A 22,644-nucleotide genomic window follows, 5' to 3' on the forward strand; every position below is an offset into this window, starting at 1 on the left:
GTTACCAAACAAAAGTTCCAGCATCATCACCTTGCCCAGTGCAGATTCGTGATTCATCACTGAATATGACTTTCATCCAGTCATCCACAGTCTACGATTGCTTTTCCTTAGCCCATTGTAACCTTGTTTTTTTCTGTTTAGGTGTTAATGATGGTATTCATTTAGCTTTTCTTTATGTGAATCCCATCTCCTTTAGGAGGTTTCTTACAGTTCGGTCACAGACATTGACTCCAGTTTCCTCCCATTTGTTTCTCATTTGTTTTTCAGTGCATTTTCCGTTTTGAAGACATATTGCTTTAAGTTTTCTGTCTTGACGCTTTGATGTCTTCCTTGGTCTACCAGTATGCTTGCCTTTAACAACCTTCCCCTGTTGTTTGTACTTGGTCCAGATTTTAGACACAGCTGACTGTGAACAACCAACATCTTTTGTAACATTGCGTGATGATTTATCCTCTTTAAGAAGTTTGATAATCCTCTCCTTTGTTTCAATTGACATCTCTCGTGTTGGAGCCATGATTCATGTCAGTCCACTTGGTGCAACAGCTCTCCAAGGTGTGATCACTCCTTTTAAACTGCAGATTAACGAGCAGATCTAATCTGATGCAGGTGTTAGTTTTGCGAATGAAAATTTACAGGGTGATTCCACACTTTTTTCCTCAGAATTGAGTGATTCCATATTTTTTTCCCTCTGCTTGGTCTAAAAAAGTAACTGTTACTGACTACCACTTTTTTTTTTCTTGATTTCTTTTAGTGTTTCTTAAAGCCAGAAAGTTGCCATTTGAAATGACTTTTGTGTCATGTCTGTGATCTGCTTTTTTTCTACAAAATTAAACAACTGAATGAACATCCTCCGAGACTGGTGATTCCATAATTTTTGCCAGGGGTTGTATTAAACTCTCCTGCTTGCAAGCAGTAAAATCCTTGGGGATTTCAGAGGTTTCGATACTGAATGGGTTTCTCATCCAGTTGGTCACTTCGGGCGTCATTGGGAAATATTCCCTGAACTGTTGTCTGAGGGAGGCGAGGTGTGCAGCAATGTTGTCCCTGACCCTGTCATCAAGTTGCAGGTCAGACAGAAAACTCTCCAAAGTGGGAAAGCTGAAATATCACCTGCGATGACTTTGATTTCGAACAGCTCCATCTTTTTCAGCATTGCGCTGACTTTGTCCTGTACGTCAAAAATCTGATATCTGATATGGGGAAGTTTTTTTCCTGTAAGAACACCTGGACCTCTCTGTGCAACTCGAAAAGCCTTGAAAGCACCTTCCCTCTTGATAACCATCTGACTTCTGTATGAAGCAGGAGCTGGACATACTCACTGCCCATTTCATCACAGAGTATGTGAAACAGACAAGAATGCATCGGTTGGGCCTTAATAAAGTTAACTGTTTTTACAGCTGAGTCAAGCACTGACTTCAGCTCATGGGGCATCTTCTTCACTGCAAGTGCCTCCCAATGGATGCTGCAGTGTATCTCCATCGCATCTCAAGTGCCACCTCCTGAATCCGGGCTGCCACTCCACTGTGGCGGCCTGTCATTGCCCTGGTGCCATTGGCGCAGACTCTGACACACTTTAATCGAGTCCGTTCTCTTGCATGAAGGTGTTCAGTAGCGGGAATGTGCGCTCGGCTGTAGTTCTGGTCTCCAGTGGTTGGCAGAACAGAAAATCCTGACGTATACAAGCAAATTAGCCAAATCTGCAACATCGGTCGTCTCATCCAGTTGAGGGAAAAATACCGACTTGTTTTGATGCGCTCAGTCAGTGTCTTTTTAACGTTATCTGCCATGATCTGTGTTCTCCGTGACACTGTGTCCTTTGAAAGTGGCACCAAGTTTATCTGTTTAGCAGCTTTCTCCCCACACATGATGTGTGTACTTTCTTTGTGTGTGTGTTTTTCCGGCTTTAGCTATACGGATGCTGGCACTGTATGAAGCCGCCTGTGCTTTTGCCGTAGATGTAATACAGGAATGCATTGTGGACTTGGACTGCTTCAGCTAGTTCCGCATTCTAAGAAAAAAATCCAATGGTTTATCTTTCAGCGCTGTGTGTTTGGTAAATCCAAATTTGAGGTAACTGGAGTCATATTTCCTGACTGCTTTGCGCTGCTTGGTGCTAGTGGGTGTAATGGCAATTTCAGTTCCTTGTACTTCATCTACTTGAGACACCCCACCTCCCATTTCCTCACCAGGATATCAGGTCCTTTTGTGTTTTAAATTCTGATGTCTAGACCTCTTACCATCTACTTACAAAATCCTGCAGGATGTCTCCGGTGCGAACCACTCCCTAGGGAGCCGGCACCGATACCTACAGCAGACCAAAAGGTGCAAAAACACACCTTTGGGTAGGGGGCGTTCCTCAGGTATAAATGTTTAGCTCTCTCCATACTTGGGGTCTTTCTTCATTCTACTGCTTGGGTGATGATTGATCTTTTCTTTGCAAATAAAGTAAAAACCTTGTTGGTCGGCAGAAGTCTTAATTTCATTCTTCACCAGCAGCAGAGAATTTCCGCAACAATTTGGTGTGATCATCTGGGACGTACACGGACAGTGACAGGCCATCCTGGAAGAAGGCTTTCCAGTCTCCAACCTCAAATCCTCTTCTGAGAAGGGAGGACTGTCTGTGTTCGCCCGGATCGTTACCGCTGGGATTCCACGCATAATTCAGCGAAATTCATCTGGTGAGCATTGAAATATTGACATTTCAATTCTTTTTCAGAAAAAAGGGGGAAACTTTTTATCTGGTTTTTAAATTTGGGATGTTTATATTGACTTTTAAAATTAGGATTTTAATTTGGCTAAATATTTTCATTTTTATTTTATCCACAATTGTGTCTGAGTCCAGGGTAGACTCAGAGGTCAAAGTGTAAAAACTTTGAGGGCTTTTTACTGCTTGTGGCAAGGGACAAAGCAGTCCTTACAGAGACATCTGTATTGTAATTGTCGTGCACGACCTCCGCAGCTGGTTTGTGAAGTAAAGGCTCTGTTGAGATTGGATCTCCGGAGGCTCCAATTGTGGATATCATGAGAAGGAAAAATGGGGATAAAGGTTTGAATTATTTAAATGTCTGGACAGCTGAGTTTGGATTCCCAACAGGGGGATCCCTCAGTTTGAAAAACATACTACTGGTAGAAGTAAAACTGAAAGAAAAAGAACAAGAAATGAGAAAGAAAAATAAACTTTCTGAAAAAACAAACAAACCAAAAAAAAAATTTAAATTACAGATGGTCAAAAGAATGTTTACAAATGTGGAAAGGGGAAACAGAAGCACAAAACAGGAAAATAATGCAGAAACAACTACCCTTTTCATGCGAAAAGGTTGAAACCAATGAAAAACAAAATTTGCACACAAAAATAACACCAGACTCGCAGATCTCTTCTTTTTTTTTGTTTCCACCGTTGGCGGCTTTGAGGCTGGATCCAGACCTCGACGGCAACCCACCAACTCATTCTTCAGTTCCACCACCGTACAACCCTACGACGTCAAACGAAAGAAGAGAAGCAGACTCCACCATGCCACAACATAACACAAGTTCTGATGCGCCTGTTCCACCACAAAACTCTACAACCTACCCCTCTTCTTCAATTGCACATAGACTGCGCCATACCAATAAAAATGCAGCCTTCAACATGCCCATGGAATAACTGGACCAGAAGTTGCAACTCTGGTATTCCGTCCATGGACTTTTGCTGATGTCACAGCAGCCTCTCAACATCCGGCCAACTCCACAGCATCAAGCAAAAGGATGGTGGAAAAACAAACAAACAAACAAACAAACAAACAAAAACCCTGGAAAAAAAACCCCTGACGAATATCTCAATCGCCTGACAGAGGTATTCAACACCTACAGTGGCCTTCAACTGCCTGATGAGTTGAGCAACACTTCAGATGTGTGGGAAATTCATCTTTGTGATTGTTTCCTAAGTGGACTGAAACCAGATATTGCATCAGCTGTTAAAATTTCCTGCATCAGTTGGCGTGATGCACGCCTGTTTGAACCTCGGCGACATGCCATGCACGCCCATGACCAACTATTCTCCAAGAAAAAAAAAAAAAGGAAGAGACAATTCAGAAAGAACTTCTCATGGCAACAACAACCATGTATAACGCAGTCCGAGAACATGGACAACCCAGTCATGGACACAGAGAAAAAAGACATGGTCGAAAAAGAAACTGGGGAAGTTCCCAATGATGCTTGTTTCAGCTGTGGCAAAGTTGGACATTGGAGACATGACTGTCCCACATCAACATCATCACATCCAGCAAACACATCAGATTGACGACGGCCTGGGGTTGTTGGAGAGGGATGGACTCCTGCTGACAAGCCAGACCAACTTGTGAGATCGGAAGAAGGTACTGCACCACACTCACACACACATACTGAGCAGACTAACACACCATCTATTGAGGGCTCAGACAATAGATATGGAAATTGCAACCATTGACAGCCTCTTCTGAGCTTGTTACAGAAGCTAGAAAAATAGTTTTAACAACTGCAACAGACTTCATGACACCAGACGATCTGCATTGCATATCTCGTGTCACCAGGACCTGATGAGCCATATGAGGTTGGCTGAGAGAGATTTGATAGACTCACACTGACACGCATTTACTGGACACAACAACATAAATGCGCTATATCAGTCTCTCTCACACCAGCTCAATGTGATGTGTACACCATGGACCAATTCGGTCCCACACATCACACTTGCAAAACACACATCAGATAACTGGGAAGATTTGGGCCCATTTACAAAATCATGTCAGCGCGCAGCCGATTGGCAAGAAACATCTGATCGATCTATTTTATTTATTTAGATTAATTTTATTTTATTTTTCAAAAATGTTTAAAATTTAATTTAATTAATTTATTATTCTTATTCTTATTCTTATTCTTATTCTAATTATTATTATTTTACTGACACTGCAGTGCTACTCTAAGAGTTTAACATCTGTTGTGCACACTCAAAGAACAATCCAGCTGGTACCAAAAAGCGTTTCCTAACCTTTGTCTTTTTCTTTTTTTGTCTGAAGAACAAGCTACAGCTATTAAAGCTCTACAGCACGTCCCTAAGACCCTATTGGCTGTCAGTATGTATGATGTTGGCCTCATCAAAGACTGTGAACCTGTTGTCATCCCTCCAAAATCAGACTTTAGACCTTGCAAGGCTCAATACCCACTCAAACAAGAAGCCATCGATGGCATAACACCGGTTTTTGAGTCTCTTAAAACAGCAGGAGTAATTGTTCCCTGTGATGACTCTCCAGTACGTACACCTTTGTTCCCTGTCAAAAAAATGAGAGATAAAGATGAACCAACAGAATGGCGTTTTGTTCAGGATTCGCAAGCAGTAAATGCAGCAGTCCAACCCAGAGCCCCAAACGTTTCAAATCCTTATACCATCTTGTCTGAGGTCCCACCCAATGCAAAATTCTTTTCAGTGGTGGACCTTTCAAATGCTTTCTTTAGTGTTCCAGTTCATCCAGACAGTCAATTCTGGTTTGCTTTCAACTTCAATGGGCAAGGCTACACATTCACCCGCCTGTGCCAAGGCTACTGTGAAAGTCCCACCATTTACAGTGAAGCTCTCAGACAAAGTCTTGAATCTCTTGCTCTCTCTCCAGGCACTGCTTTGTTACAGTATGTTGATGACCTTATGATCTGCAGTTCAACCGAAAAGCAGTGTGAAGTGGACACAGTGAAACTCTTGAAACATCTGGCAAATGGTGGTCACAAAGCCAGCTTGTCCAAACTTCAATTTGTCCAGGAAAAAGTTGTTTTCTTGGGTCATGTCATTACTTCTGAAGGGAAAACTCTTTCATCAAAAAGAGTAGATGCAATTCAGAATCTTCCAAGACCCATCACAAAGAAACAGATGATGTCATTTCTTGGCATGTGCTCTTACTGTAGATAATTCATTCAAAACTATGCCATTCTTGAGGCTCCACTTGCCTCCCTCATTCATGGCAAAGGTCTACAACCACAAGACAAGATCACATGGACTCTTGAGCGTCTTGAAGCAATCTTTCGACGAACCAAAACTTGCCTTACAGACTGCTCCAACCTTGAGTCTACCTGATCCTACCAGACCTTTCACTCAAACGATAGATGAGAAAATTGGAAGTATGAGTTCTGTTTTGTTGCAAGATCATGGAAATAAACTATGCCCTGTAGCTTATTTTTCTTCAAAACTGGATCCCGTGGCTGCAGGCCTCCTGAGATGTCTCAGAGCTGTGGCTGCTGCTGAAAAGGCAGTTATGGCCTCTAGAGACATAGTAGGTTACTCTGATGTAACTCTACTGGTTCCACATGCTGTGTCCATGATTTTACTTGAACAAAAAACTTCTCATCTCTCCACAGCACGATGGCTAAGATACAACACTGTGCTTTTTGAAAAGCCAAATATCACTGCCAAAAGATGCAATGTTTTAAACCCTGCCACTCTCTTTCCCCTACCAGACAATGGACAAGAACACAACTGCGTGGATCTCCAAGAAACACCATTAAACTGGTCGCAACAGATTTGCTGTTGCAACCAATAATGAAACTCTTGTCTCAGGTTCACTCCCCTCTCACTATTCTGCACAAGCAGCAGAACTGACAGCATTGACAGAGGCACGCAAACTGGCAAGCAGCAAGACTGTAACTATCTACACTGACTCTAGATATGCATTTGGTGTTGTGCGTGATTTTGACACTCTATGGAAACACAGAGAATTCTTAAAATCTGACGGAAAACCCATTCACCATCATGACAAGGTTGCGGCTCTTCTAGATGCCATTTTGCTGTTTGTAAATGCCTTGCTCATACTAACAACTCAGATTCTGTTTCCTTAGGAAACGCAAGAGCTGATGCTGCTGCAAAAAGAGCTGCAACCCAACCCACTATCCTTGAGCCATTGTTTGTTTCAATTCCAGTCTCTATTCCCAGCTCCCTTACAGCAATACAGTCCTTCGCCACACCACAAGAAAAGACGTTGTGGCGATGCTGCGGTGCCACCCATAGAGATGCAGTGTGGCAGGGACCCAATGACAAACCTTGCCTTCCTAAACATTTCTTTCCTCACTTTGCAAAATTGACACACAGCTTGGACCATGTGTCAAAAGGGGGGATGTTGGATACCGATCATGTATGGTTTGTGCAACACATAACGCAGGTAAAACCAAAACAATCATACATGCCGCTCACCCACCCCCAGACAGACCATTTGAACATTTGATGATGGTTTTCATAGAACTGTCACCAACAGAAGGAAAGAAATACTGCTTAGTAATGGTTGACGTGTGGTCAAAATGGGTTGAAGCATTTCCAGCAAAACACCAAAGCAGCCAAATAGTAGCAAAGGCTCTGTTAATGGAAATTATTCCTAGATGGGGAATACCAACTAAACTGAGCAGTGATAATGGCTCTCTCTTTGTCAATTCTGCAATAACCCAAATCAATGAATTTCTTGGCATTGACCTCAAAAAACATTGTGCATACCCCCCTGCCAGAGAGGTGGTGTTGAACGAGAGAATGGCACTCAAATTACACAAATTAAAATTAGCAAAATATTGTGAGGAAACAGGACTGCCTTGGACAAAAGCTTTGCCCATTGTTCTAATGCACATGAGAATGAGAAAAAGATCCATAGTGAATATGAGTCCCTTTGAAATTCTTTTTGGCAGACCACCATCCCTTGGAGTGGAACCTGTAACCAGGCCCTCCACTGGCCTACGTGAGGATGACATGCTACATTATTGCAAAAACTTGTCTTCCACTCTCTCTCTTATCTCTCAGCAGGTAAAATCAGCCCTTCCACCACCAGCTTCCACACTACTCCATGACTTCCAACCTGGCGACTGGGTAGTGATAAAGGACCGAAGAAGGAAGCACTGGCACTCCAAACGCTGGCGAGGTCTATTCCAGGTGCTCCTGACACATACTGCTATAAAGATCGCTGAGAGAGCAACGTGGGTTCACGGCAACCACTGCAAGAAAGTCCCTGAGCCAACAGAGGAACTCAGCTGCCAACCCGGACAATGTGAAGACGGACAACATGGGGACGACACAAGAAATAACTCTGTGAATTCAACAGACACCCGCTATACGTGCAGGATTAACAATGCAAAACCTTTTTCCCATCAGACTACACCACGCGTCACCTAATCTTGATCCAACATGTTCGGTGATGCTAAAAGAGGCCTACTATTTTGGTTCATCTGAATTTAGTCTGAGGTCACTGATGATTTTAGTAAGACCGGATTCAGTGCTGTGGTGTGTTCTAAAACCTGACTGTCCCTCCAGAATGTTTTCTTTTTTTTAAGAAAGGCATTAATGTAACATTCTGGATCATTGTCATGTTGTTTCCTGTTTTATTTTGTAAAGTTAACCTCTTGTGTCGTTTCAGTTTCCTGTGTTTTCCCTCCTTTCATCAACCACACCTGTGGCCACTCACTCACCTGCCCCTGATTACCCTATTACCGTCCCTGTGTATATATACCCACCAGCTCCTCATGTCTTTGCCAACCTTGCCTGTTCATTTTCTTATTTCTAGGATTTTGCCTTTTCCCTGTCTGTTTTTGTTAGCCTTTTTGGATTCCTTGTTTAAATCTTGCTTTTGTTGGATAGTAGTAAAGACAGTGATTTTTATTTGAACCTCACTCCGTCTCCTGAGTGTTTCTCTGCACTTGAGTCCAAGTTTTACCAGAGTTGTTACAAATAACTTGCACTGAAACTATCTTTTCCAGTATCTTACTGATGAATGGAAAGTTGGATATTGCCCTATAGTTAGTGAGTACATCACTATCTAGGTTAGGTGTCTTCAGTAATAGTTTCACAGCAGCTGTTTTAAATGCATTGGGGAAGATGCCTGTTTGCAGAGATGTATTTATAATCTTCAGGATATGATTTGAGACACTGTCTTAAAAATGCTGTAGGAACAGTGTCAACGCATGAGGTGGATGAGTCGGACTCAGTGACAGTCTTGCAGAGGTCAGCTAATATACTACAGGTGAATTTTTCCCATGCTTAATTTTTGGGTTTGTTTAGGTCATCTGTGCTTACATCAGCAGCAATGCTGGCTCTGATTGAGCTAATTTTGTTAGTGGAGAACAATGCTAGTCAATGCTGGTCACTGGTGGAGACCAATATTCTAGACTTCCCAGCATTCTCTGTAATAGTCTTGGAAAAGTAATCCTTTCTTGGCAGATGTATTGCTTTGTTATAGACAGTCATGGCTTCTTTAAATGTACAACAGTGAACTGTGAGCTCAGTTTTCCTCCATTTTCTTTCAGCTGCTTGACAAATTCTCTTCCTCTCATTCATACTGCTGTTGTTTAACCAGTCAGTCAACCTCTTTTTAGGTTTTTAGGTTTAGCATTTAAAGCAGAATACATGATGTTGTTGAAATGCTCAACCACGTCATTTACACAGCGGTCGTAGCTGTGTGACTCAAATTTTCTCAGATTTTTTTTTATCTTTTAACTTTTCTTCTGAGATTGGTTGTGAGATTGGCGTGAGATGGAGCATAAGATTAGTCAGAGAATCGGAGTAGTGGGGGCAATATTGCGTTCCCTCTACCGCACTGTTGTGATGAAAAGAAAGCTGAGCCAGAAGGCAAAGCTCTTGATCTACTGGTCAATCTTCGTTCCGACTCTCACCTATGGTCATGAGGGCTGGATCATGACCAAAAGAACTGGATCGCGGGTACAAGTGGCTGAAATGGGTTTCCTCAGGAAGGTGGCTGGCGTCTCCCTTAGAGATAGGGTGAGAAGCTCAGTCATCCGCGAGGGACTCGTAGTAGAGCCACTGCTCCTTGCATTGAAAGGAGCCAGTTGATGTGGTTCGGGCATCTAGTAAGGATGCCCCCTGGGCGCCTCCCCAGGAAGGTGTTCCAGGCACGTCCAGCTGGGAGGAGACCAGGGGAAGACCCAGGACTAGGTGGAGAGATTATATCTCCACACTGGCCTGGGAACGCCTTGGGTTCCCCCAGTCAGAGCTGGTTAATGTGGCCCGGGAAAGGGAAGTTTGGGGTCCCCTGCTGAAGCTGCTCCTCCCGCGACCCGACCCTGGATAAGCAGTTGAAGATGAGATGAGACCTTTCTTCAGTCTTGCCATCAAGGAATCATGTTTGAACCAGGAATTCCCTTTTAGTCTTTGTCAAGATTAGTTTGGTATCAAAAAACACACATTGATGGTCAGAAATAGGTCATTGTAATTCTGAGATATTGTCGATGTTTAACCCTGCTGTTATGTCCAAGTCCAGAATGTTACCATGCTGATGAGTGGCCTCAGTTGCGTGTTGTGTAAGTTCAAAGCTTTCCAGTAAATTCATAAGCTCCATGGCTTTGGATTCACTCTTTTTGTTGATGTGGATATTCAGGTGTCCATTCAGGACTAATTTGTCATATTTAGTTACACCAAGTGCAATCAGCTCTGAGAATTCCTGCATGAACAGAGATGAATATCGTGGTGGTTGATACAATGTAATGATGAGCACTGATAATTCTGCTTTGAACTCAAGAGCAAAACATTCAAATGATGCAAGGCTGATCTTGGCACTTATCTGTGTTTTCTTGTTTTGGTACATCATGCCAAGGCCATGATGAAGGCTTGTGCAAAGCAGTCTGCAACCAGTGATGTTTGGGTGTACTCCATCAGGCATAAAGTGGTCTTTACAGTTCGAAAAGATAGTGAAGTTGTCAATAAACCTTGTCCCATTATTGAGGCATTCCGATGTCAGCCATGTGTTAGGTAAGAAAAGACCATATTGATCCCACACTGGGGAAATTTAGTCATTACAGCCAGCAAGTATTACAAAGAGCAAGCACACTGGCATAAAGAGGTCAAAATAAAAAAAATGTACAAGATATAGAATAGAAAAACAACTATGTATATGAACATTTGTACAGATTATAAAATAATAGTAAATGCCATAAAAATCCTACTGTTACAAAAAATACTATTGCCAATATTCTTATGAGAAAAATACTAATGGCATATGCCATTATTATTATATACACTTGAGAAATACTATTGCACTTGGGATGGCGACGCCATCTTGAAGTGATGAGTGTTCAGGGCAGGAAGTCTGCTGAAAGATTTGATGCCTTTCCCTAAGGTTTGAATGGGGCCCAATATGAATACATGCTTTGATTGACAATCGATCAGTTTTTCCAGGAGCAGGCAAAAGTCTTTTTTCAGGACCTCAGAGCCAGTTTTCTTTTGCAGAATTTGAAAAGATGCAGCATGAATAATAATGTTCCAATCACTTGAATGTGCGAAGAGGATGCCTGGCATCGGCTCTGTTAGCTCTCTGACAGATGTGTCATTCATGGTGAGATTTTCAGTCTGCCATTCTTACATGCTGGTTATAGAGTCCCCATTCAGAATTGTGTCTGGCTGATGAGGTGTGGGTTTACCTCTATTATTTCTGGTCCTTGGCTTGTCAGATGGGGAGTCAGTAATACACTCCTGATCAAAATTTTAAGATTTTATTTTAATTGCAAGAATTTACATTTTGCACTGTTGGATCTTAAGAAGGTTCTAAGTAGAGCTTCAAAATGCAAAAAGAAGAAATGGGAGTGAGACAAAAAAAAATTTGAGTAAGCAATTTATTGCAAACAAGTATTAAACTGAAATAGGCTGTTCATCAGTTGATCAAAAGTTTAAGACCACAGCATTTAAAAGCCCAAATCTTTGCAAAAATGTGGATTCAGTGTCATTTTGTCAGGTATCCACACTGTCATGACCTCCTGATGGCAAAGGCAAAAAAGCTTTCTCTCTCTGAACGCGGTCGGATAGTTGAGCTGCATAAGCAAGGCCTCTCGCAGCGTGCCATTGCTGCTAAGGTTAGACGCAGTAAGACAGTCATTTCAAACTTCTTAAAAGATCCTGAGGGTTATGGAACAAAAAAGTCAAGTGGTAGACCCAAAAAAATTTCACCAGCCTTGAGCCGGAGGATCCAATTGGCTGTCCGTCAAGACACGGGACAATCCTCAGCCCAAATTAAGCTTGCCACTGGTGCCAACTGCAGTCCCATAACTATCAGATGGCATCTGCGAGAGAAGGGTTTTAAGAACAAAAAACGTCTTCAAAGGCCTCGTCTCCTTCAACAGCACAAAACTGCCCGTTTGGAGTTTTCACGAGAGCACCAAACATGGGACACTGAAAGGTGGAAGAAAGTTTTATTCTCTGATGAGGAAAAAATCTAACCTTGACAGTCCTGATGGCTTCCAATGTTACTGGCATGACAAGGAGATCCCACCTGAGATGTTTTCTACATGGCACAGTGGAGGGGGCGCCATCATGATCTGGGGGGTTTTTTCCTTCAATGGAACAGTGGAGCTTCAGGTTGTGCAGAGACGTCAAACGGCAGCTGGCTATGTGGAGATGTTGCAGGGGGCATCCCTCATGACTGAAGGCCATCGTCTGTGTGGTAATGACTGGGTTTTTCAACAGGACAACGCTGCAGTTCACAATGCCCGCCTGACAAAGGACTTCTTCTAGAGAAATAACATCACTCTTTTGGACCATCCTGCGTGTTCCCCTGATCTAAATCCAATTGAGAACATTTGGGGTTGGATGGCAAGGGAAGTTTACAAGAATGGACACCAGTTCCAAACAGTGGATGCCCTCCGTGAAGCCATCTTCACCACTTGGAGCAACATTCCCACTAGCCTCCTGGAAACACTGGCATCAAGCATGCCGAAACGAATTTTTGAGGTGATTAACAACAATGGCGCAGCTACTCATTACTGAGTCCTTTTTTGAAAATTTTATTTCTATTTTAGGGTTTTTTTGTTTTTTTTTTTTGAGACATTGTCTTAAACTTTTGATCAGCTGATGAACAGCCTATTTCAGTTTAATACTTGTTTGCAATAAATTGCTTACTCAATTTTTTTTATTTTTTTATTTTTGTCTCACTCCCATTTCTTCTTTTTGCATTTTGAAGCTCTACTTAGAACCTTCTTAAGATCCAACAGTGCAAAATGTAAATTCTTGCAATTTTTCAACTGGTCTTAAAATTTTGATCAGGAGTGTATTTCTCCTGGACTTGGGCCTCGCAGTGGTCTTGAGGCTGTTTCTTGGGTTTTGTTCAGCCTTACTGGTTAGTTTCCCTGGCCTCAAAGGATGCTCTCATGCCAGTCCTGTGCCAGTAAGAAGCATTATTAGGTGAAGCTAGATTGGGAGCCTCAGCAACTGAACCAGTGGTGTTAGGACACATCCAGGGCAGTGTGTCAGTCTGCACCAGGATGCTCTACAGCTGAAGTAATCCCATGTAAAGAAGTCTGTCTATTTTCAGCGACATGTATAGAGGCTACTCTTTGATGCAATGTTTCAATCCTCTTTTCAAGCTGTGCAATTCTCTCTGTCAGTCCAGCCAGTCGCTCACAGTCTTTGCAGCTCACTGGTGTTGCCATATTCTGTCTGACCTGATAGCAGAGCAGCAATCACAGAGCCTGGAAAAAAGGCCCATGCTGTTTGGAAGCCACACTCACACAGTAACCAAGAAATAAAAATTTCTAAAAAAAAAAAAAAAAAAAAAAGATATAGTGGCAGCCTTCTATTACTTTCATTACTTTAAGTGCCTGTCATGTATTAAGTATCCAGGATCACTTTCTAAAACTTTTGGCAGAGAAAAACAAGGATATCAGCAAAAGAATGTAAGCCAAGCAGGGAGCAAGCAGGAGATGTGTCTGCTCTGTAGGAAAGCAGAAAGTAAATGTAGGAAAAAGAAAGGAGAATGTTATTCATTTCCAGAGAACCCACACCCAACACCCTCCACTGACTCAATGGTCAATCAATGGTTCTACAGTGGAGAAGGTAAGCAGCACCAAATTTCCGAGTGTGTACACAACTGAGGAACTCTATGGGACAAACAACACGGCAGCCCAGCAGCTTCTCCACTTCCTCCACAAATTAAAGAGAGCAAGAGCCCTGACACCCATCATGTGCTCTTTCTACTGAGCCACAATTGATCACCATTGACACCATGGATGCCTCACTCCCCTCACTCCTGGACATCAACACCAACATCTACCTGACCCGCAAAGCAATCAGTATTGTTGGAAACTCAACCCATCCTTCACACAGCTTCTTCAGGCTCCTATCTGGGAAAAGGTGCTGGTGCCTCTGTGCATGCTCCACTGGATGTGAACTCTTCCCCCTCTCTCCCACCTCTCCCCTGTGTTCCCAAAAAGAGTGGACTGAAGTTCCCCCTGCGCCCCACCACCTCCCCTCAATGCACATAATCCATATCCAGCACCAGACACTTTGTATAAAGAGACTGTGAAATAAAAGAAAATCTGCAGCTACCTGTTCTTGCATTATGGAACCACTGTATTTGCAAATGGTAGCAACTTTTCACATTTGTAGTACTTTCAGTGATTTTGTGCTTTTCTATTTATTTTCAAACACTTGTTGTCTTGTTTTATATTTATATTTCCACACACTGTAGGACTATTAGAAACAATATTTCAATCTATTTGTATGTCTTGTACAAATGGCAAATTTGACAATAAGTTGACTTTGACTTTGGCTTTGATTAGAAGGTGTAGAAGACCTCCCTCATCCTCCTCCATGTTTCTTACTGGTGTCATGTGTCATGTGTCTGCTCTTCCTCATCCAGCAACCTCTGGTTTTTGCTCGGGGCAAGAAGGAAGTTTTGAAGTACACATGCATCACCACAAGTGTGCCCATAGTTAGAGGATGCAGATGAATTCTACATTGAAATATCACCACCCTTGCTCTTGAAAGTCTGTAGTTAAAAGTCTTCTTTTGATGAGTGAAGTTCTGGCCAGGGTATGGTCTCATCAAGTGTGGCTTAAGTGGTAAAGTTGCATCACCCACCTGACAAATGGCACATCACCCAGGTGAGCAGCACCAGGCAGAGAGATACTGGGTGGCACATTAAGTGTCCTGGTCTCCTTTCCTATCCTCAAATCCAAGTCAGCATACACCCCACCAGCACTGGTTCTTCCAAAATCCCCCACTCGTTCAGTATCCACAAATTCCAAAAGTAATCTTGATAAAGTCTTCTTGTAGCTAAAGTACTGACTTCCAGACAGTTGTGGTGCTTGTATCACCATAACACAATGTGTTTACACTTCCTTGTAAACCACCTCCTCTCTTTTAGATGAGGGGCAAAACATCTTCTACAACCTCAAGCAAGTCCAGTTGCCTTTGTAAAGCAATCAAGTACCTGGATGAATGGGAAGGCAGCAGCACTGGGGGATTTTACTACACAGACCTGAAGTACAGATTTCAGAATCACAATCAGGTTGGCTTTATTGGCCAAGTATGTTTGTGCATAGAAGGAATTTGACTCCTATTTATATTGCCCTCAATGTACTGGCATAGAAAAAGAAGACATACAGCTCAACAAGGACAAAAAAGCCAAAAGAAAAAGAAAGAACCCAAGAGACTGAGCAAAGTTACGCAGTACAAAAATATAAAATAAACAATTAATATATACAAAGAATGATGAGCCAACAAACAATAGATCCAATGAAATTTTCAATGTGCAGGGATTTATGTTGACAGTAAGAGAGAGAGAGAGAGAGAGAGAGAGAGAGAGAGAGCGAGAGAGAGAGAGAGAGAGAGTTTCAGAATAGAACTGGATCAGCAGCTGTTGAGCCAGGCTGAACTTCTTGAGCTGACACAGGAAGTAGACCCTCCATTGCACTTTCTTGATGATTGAGGCTATGTTTAAAGTCCAGGCCCTAGAAAGCAGTGGATCCCAGGAACCTGAAGGTTTCTACAGTGGAAACAAAGATTTGAGGATAGTGATAAGGGCAGTATTCAGGGGCTTCTCCTGAAGCCCACTGTCATTTCCACAGTTTTCAGTACGGTCAAACTTCAGGTTCTTCTGGCTGCTCCAGGGGACCAGCTGTAAGACCTCTGGTCGGTGTGCAGACTCATCACCTTGGATGAGCCCAATGACCGTTGTGTTTTCTGCAAATTTCAGTAGTTTAACAGACCAGTCTACTGAGGTGCTGTTGTTTGTGTAGAGAGAGACGAGCAGGGGGAGAGTACACATGCCTGGTGGATGTAGTTTTCCCCAACCTCACCTGCTCCTTGGTTGTCAGGGAGTTTGTAATTCACTGACAGGTAGAGGCTGGCACAGAGTTTTGAGTGGAGGATTTCTGGGATGATGGTGTTGAATGCAGAGTTGAATTCCACAAACAGGATCCTTGCATATGTCCCTGGGTGGTTGAGGAGTTACAGCACATAGTGCAGTCGCATGTTGGGATGAGACTGGTGTAAGGACTGTGAATGTCAGTGTGTATAGTCCCAGTGATGGGTGTTGATGTGGGCCTATCAAACCTGCAGTAGAATGTATTCAGGTCGTCAGCTAGTTGACAGTTGTTAGCTAAAAAGCTATCCCCTTCAGACCTTTGGTGTAGCGCCTCTTTGCTACTTTAATTTCCTTCATGAATGTTTTTCTGGCTACAGGACCGACACCGACCTGTATAAAGGAGGAGACTTCGACATGTCAATTGCACAGGCCAGGGATCGAAGCACAGAGATTCTGATTGGTGCACAACTGCTCTACCTCCTCAGCCACAGCTGCCCCATTTCCTTGAAGAACCAGTGTATCATTGTCCCTGCTTGTAACAGCTTCACTGCATCACATGACAAAATGTAACTAAAGTCTCTGTTAGCTGATTTTCAAAATTACAGAAAGGAACTACAACCAATAGTTGCCTGGAACGAAGAAACTCAATCCAAAAGTTTGTGGTAGACTTTGAAAAGTTGTCACCTACCCATTGGTGCCCATTGGTGCCATTGTTTGCACTCCACAGCATTTTCCCTATTCAAATAGCTACTGTGTTGTAAACTTACTGCAGAAGGTCCCAGCTGGAAGCCCTGGACAGAGATCCGCACTGTGTCTCCCACTTTGGCCTTACTGGGGATCATGGACAGCTTGGGTCCTCTGGGAGCAGCTGATAGAAAAGTAAAATACCATATTGAACTGTACAGTACAACAACTTTCAGATGTCTGAATGTATGAACAGGAAAACAGTTCATGTTACTTAAATGTGGCTACCCACAGTTGCAGAATGTACCAACCTGCTGGGAGAACATGCCCACCTCCTTTTCATATGACTGTGGAACAAACCACCTGAAGTGAAGCAGTGCAAACTGTGCTGATAACTCAGGATGACCCACTTTGTGTTTACTGTTCTCAGTTCAGTTTGAATTAATGTGTCCTCTAAAAAATGTGGTTGTGTTGAAGTTTGAATCTCAGTAGCTCCTTTGAAACGGCATGTATTAAGACACGGAGTACGTTTTACCTCAGTATTTACAGAATATTCTGTATCTTTATTTTTATTATAACTGAATGGTCTGAGTAATTGTGTTAAGCAAGGGAACTAACTGACCTAAAACCCTTTCCCTCACTGCTCCAATCACAAGAATTCAGACAACCTTGGACAGCTATCCAGAAGTACATCCCCACAGTCAGAAATTGTAAATTATATAAAACCTTTAAGTCTTTCAAGAATGCAAGGCTTATCAGAAACACGTGCTTCAATAATAATACTACTACTACCACTACTATTACTACTACTACTACTAATAAAAATAATAGTAAAGATTAAACTTTATTTCTCTAGCACCTTGCATACAAGAAAGTGCTTTACAACAAAGAAATCACATGCACCTAGTGCTTCACATAAAAAAGAACAAGCATAAAAATGAACAAAATCAGAGGGAGAATAAAACCCACTTGATAATAATATTAATCCTCAATGCTACTGGAAGCCAGTAGAGAGCAGCTAAGACTAGACTACTGTCATCTTGGTTCTGGTTCATAGCTGAGCTGCAGAGTTGTGTTCTTGTTTTTCTTTCCGACAGACCAGTAAATAGTACAGTACAGTACTCAAGTCGGCTTGAAATAAAGGCATGAGGCAGCTTTTCAGCATCTTTTTGATTGATACATGGTTGTACTTTAGCTTGTACTTTTCTACAGTGAAGAATGTAGTTTTCATTCATCAGAGGTGAACCAAATGATGCTATTATTTATCATCCTCATAATAATTTAAAATCCATTGTGGTCTCGAATGATGTCACCAGGTGACAGCATAGTGAGAAAAAGAATGGATGAAAGAATCAGAATCAGAATCAGAATCAGAAAAAGCTTTATTGCCAAGTACGCTTTTACACATACGAGGATTTTTTTCTGGTGAAATTGGTGCATGACACATCTACTAAAATAAGAGCATAAAATATAACAATTTAAATATATATACACAAGTCTGTTTTTTGTTGTTTACTCTTTTCCGGAAACACAGTCTGTTTTTCAGAAAGAAGTCTAAGTTGAGCATTAATGTAACGCATAGAGTTATATTTATATCAATGTGACAGAATGAGTCCGAGGTGGAATGTGAAGAGTGTCGGGGGGGGGGGGTTCCGGGCCTTGTTGGTAAGGCTGACAGCAGACGGGAAAAAACTGTTCTTGTGGCGTCAGGTTTTGGTCCTGATGGACCGCAGCCTCCTGCCAGAGGGGAGTGACTCAAAGAGTCCCTTGTGCAACCCCAAAAAAGATTTCATGTTTCGCAGACCCATGATCTCCAAAAGTGACATAAAATGTTGTCCCTTTGATGTATGTTTTATACCAGTTTGGTCACAAAGACCAACCAACTTTAAAATGATTGATTAAGATATCATGGTCAATTATATCAAACGCAGCAGGACAAGAACTGAGAGCTTAATTTCAAAAGAATTTAGTCTGAGGTGGCTGATTATTTTAGTTAGAGCAGTTTCAGTGCCATGGCATGCTCTAAAGCCTGAATGAAATTCATTCAGGATATTGTTTTCTTTAAGAAAGGAGTTAATTTGCAAATGATGTGGGCTTCATTGATAATTGGTAGAATTTGTGGGGAAGGACCTGGTCTGATTAGGAGAGACGGCATCCATCCCACATTGGATGGAGTAGCGCTCATCTCTTGAACTTTGACCAATTTAATTAGTGAACCAAACCTTTGACAACCCGGAGTTGGGACCAGGAGGTAGAGCTGCAGTCCTACACTTTCTACACCTACTACCTTCTTTGCACTTCCATTAGAGCAGTTACCCACCCCAAACCCCATAGAGACTGTGTCTGTCCCCCAACCACATAAACTAATTAAACCAATAGTAAACAGAAGAGGAGTTATACATAAAAACTTGAAAATAAATGAAAAATAAAACAACCACTGCAATAGTACAAGATAGGAGAATTAAATGTAACAGTAATACGTAATAACATCAGATCTCTGTCTTCTAAAGCTGCACTAGTAAATGAGTAAATATCAGACCATAATATTGATTTTTTTTGTCTAACTGAAACCTGACTGTCATGAAGAGTATGTTAATCTGAATGAAGCAACTCCCTCCAATCATTAATACTCGCATTCCTCAAGGCATTGGCTGAGGAGGTGGAGTTGCAGCCATTTTTGACTCAAGCCTATTAACCCTTAGATGCATAAGTGGGGTCAAAAATGACCCCAGTGATTGTTTTTTGGCAATATCTTTGTCATTTTAATTTTTTATCATTTGATCTTCCATGTATTCCTTAAACAGGTTGTCTTTGACATGATGCCATTTGGGTTTGTATCTAATTGTTATATTTTTTAAGTAATTGCATTTTTTGTATCAGTACCACACTCTTCCATACGTGGGGTCAAAAATGACCCCAAGCATTTTCTATGGAATTCTATGGAATATGGAGAAGTTCAACCCTAGGAACCTTTGATTTTTATCAACTGTGACTGTCAGGTATACATTTACTGTCAATCCACACATCTTATGCCAGCAGTCTCACCACCTTGAAGGTTATTTTTACACAGCAGCAAACCTGTAAGTATAATCAGCATTTTTATACCTCATAATATATGTGCTGTTATAAAATATGAACTTATTTTCCACATCCACGAATTTTTGTGCGATAGTGTTGTATTATCATCATCAAATTACTATTTTGTAGTTAGCTACACTAAGCTAACACTAAGCAAACTAAGCTAACTAAGCTAACAGTAGCTAACTAAGCTAGCAAAAATCATTGCATTAGACTCTTACTATGATATTTAAAGCTTCCAGTAATAAAACCTAACCCATTAGGTAGCCTATTATACCATTATACTCAATGATATCATAAGTGTGTGTGCGTGCATGTGTATGTGTGTGCATGTACTTACACAGCTACATATTGATTCATAGTTTTGTGTGCCAATCAAAAAATCTTCTTTTATGTTCTCATCTAGAGTATCATGGCTGCTAGGATGCCTGCTACGATTTCTTTGGACCTTGCCATAGAAATGATCCTGGAAGATGATGAACCCATCATGGGGTTTGACTCAGGATCTGACATCTCAGAGGAAGAGGACCCAATAGAGGACCCAGACTATTGTTCACCTGGCGTTGTCAGGCCATGTGTGGACGTGCAACAGAGGGACACACAAACATTGAAAGTTAATGTTTTGATAGCTGTATTGATAGCAAGTTTGTGTTCAAATGAAAGATGATAAGAAATTAACATGTAAAATATGAAATCATTCTCATGTTGGGATCATTTTGGATGTTTACTTTTTTTTACCTTTCTCAAAGTTGTTTTGTGATAAAATGTTAATAAAAAGTGATAAAGGAACATGTCAAACATGAAATAATTCTTTTGTTGATCAAAATGTGATAAAAAATAATCATCTTTAACCAAAAGGAAAGAAATTTCTTAAGTTTACAGCTTAAAACGCATTAATTCTAATTGGGGTCATTTTTGACGCCACTCATGGAAGAGTGTAGGTACTGGTAGGTCATGCATCTAAGGGTTAATCAACCCTAAACCTAAACTCAAAAGCATTGTTCTTAGTCTTTCACATAAAACCTGGAAAATACTGCAGCCTGTTATATTTGTCAGATAACAGATAAACAGATAAAGTAATTAATTTTTTTTCTTTTTTGAAACTTTATTTTGTAATTCTTCATTAATAAACATACAACTTCCAAACATACACACATAAACAACATAAACCGACCCCCCCAGCTCTTAAACAAAAATCACATTAAATAAACAGAAAAATAGAAAAATACAACAAAAACAAAAATAGTCAGAACCTCTCATGAGTGAATTGATGTTATGAGCATGTTATAAAGTAGTTTTAGCTATCCAATACAACCTGTGTTAAAGTATATCATTGAAAGGGAAAACCTTCTACAAATTCTATAAAGGGACTCCAGGTCAGGGTGAAGTTTCTATGGGCTTTACATATCTTATATCTCAGTTTCTCTAAAGGTAGAAAAGATAGTACATCCCGCAACCACTGCAGAAATGACGGGGCTTAATTTGATTTCCAATTAAAAAGTATGAGTCCGCGCACAAGCAGGGAAGCAAATGCCAAAGCATTTGCTTGTAAATTTGAAACTTTGTGATCTGGGGGTGGTACGCCAAAGATAGCTGTGTGATAGTCAGGTGTTATAGTCTGACCGCAGATTTTGGAAAATACATCAAATATCTGTCTCCAGTAGTCGTTGAGGGAAGTGCATGACCAAAACATGTGTCCTATTGTGGCGGGTACATAACTGCACTTTGGACAACAAGGATCTGCAGTGGGGAAGAGTTTGGACAATTTATCCCTTGAATAGTGCAGGTGATGGAGTACTTTAAATTGAATTAAACCATGGCGTATGCACAATGACGAGGTATGAATACATTTTAGACTATGTTGCTACATATCTTCAGAAATCTCAACCCCCAAATATTTTTCCCATGCCATTTTAGTTTTATCCCATGATACTGGTTTCAGGTCTGCTATCATATTGTAAATCACAGATACACACTTCTTCTCATAAGGATCCAGTCCCAGAATTGCATCTAAATGATTCCTAGGTGGTGGGAAAGGAAATGAGGGAAACTTTTCTCTGGTAAAGCTACGTATCTGAAGAAGTCTAAAATAATGTGATCTGGGTATATTGTGGTCATTTTCGAGTGTTTCAAATGAAATAAACACATTATCAGGGTACAAATCACAGAAGAATATCAACCCATTTCTATGCCGGTATTGAAATGCATTGTCGAACCCAGATGGAAGAAAAAAGTAGTTATCTGCTACTGGGAAATACCTGCTATACTGCTTTAAATCAAAGTGTCTCCTAAACTGTAGCCATATCCTAAATGCGGCTTTGACAACCGGGTTTGTGAACTGTATGACAGTTGTGTGGTAACAATGATGTGAGTGTTGGTAGAGGGTTAGATAATAGTTCCATATGAACCCAGTCTGGACCCTGCTTATTCTCATATGTGTAAATCCAATGAATTAGTTTTACTATGTTGGAAGCCCAATAATACCAAAGAAAATTGGGTAATCCCAACCCACCAACATTTTTAGGAACTTCCAGGTAGATCTTTTTCATCCTAGGATTAGAATTATTCCATATAAATGAAGAGATTAGTCTATCTAATTGCTTAAATGTTTTCATAGGGATGAATATGAGGATCATCTGAAACACATAAAGAATTCTAGGTAGGATTGTCATTTTAACTATATTAATGCGACCTGCTAATGTAGTTGATAAAGTTGACCATTTCCCAAGAGCTTATTCTGTTTGTTCTAATAATGAATTAAAGTTGTGTTTCTCTAGATTCTCCATCTTGCGGGTAACTTTAATCCCTAGATACGTGAACA

General features: G+C 41.2%; 1 protein-coding gene across 4 annotated transcripts in view; it reads right to left on the reverse strand.

Annotated features, from left to right (window-relative positions):
• igsf21b (immunoglobin superfamily, member 21b) overlaps positions 1-22,644 on the reverse strand; it is a 121,484-nt gene that overhangs the window by 29,264 nt on the left and 69,576 nt on the right. For all 4 annotated transcript variants that reach the window (XM_076740597.1, XM_076740593.1, XM_076740594.1 and 1 more), the window contains one exon: positions 16,829-16,929. In XM_076740597.1, the coding sequence (XP_076596712.1) occupies positions 16,829-16,929 (101 nt within the window). The remainder of the gene's footprint in view (positions 1-16,828; positions 16,930-22,644) is intronic.

This window comes from Chaetodon auriga, chromosome 10, assembly GCF_051107435.1.
Source record: "Chaetodon auriga isolate fChaAug3 chromosome 10, fChaAug3.hap1, whole genome shotgun sequence".
In the NCBI taxonomy this organism is placed as follows: Eukaryota; Metazoa; Chordata; class Actinopteri; order Chaetodontiformes; family Chaetodontidae; genus Chaetodon; species Chaetodon auriga.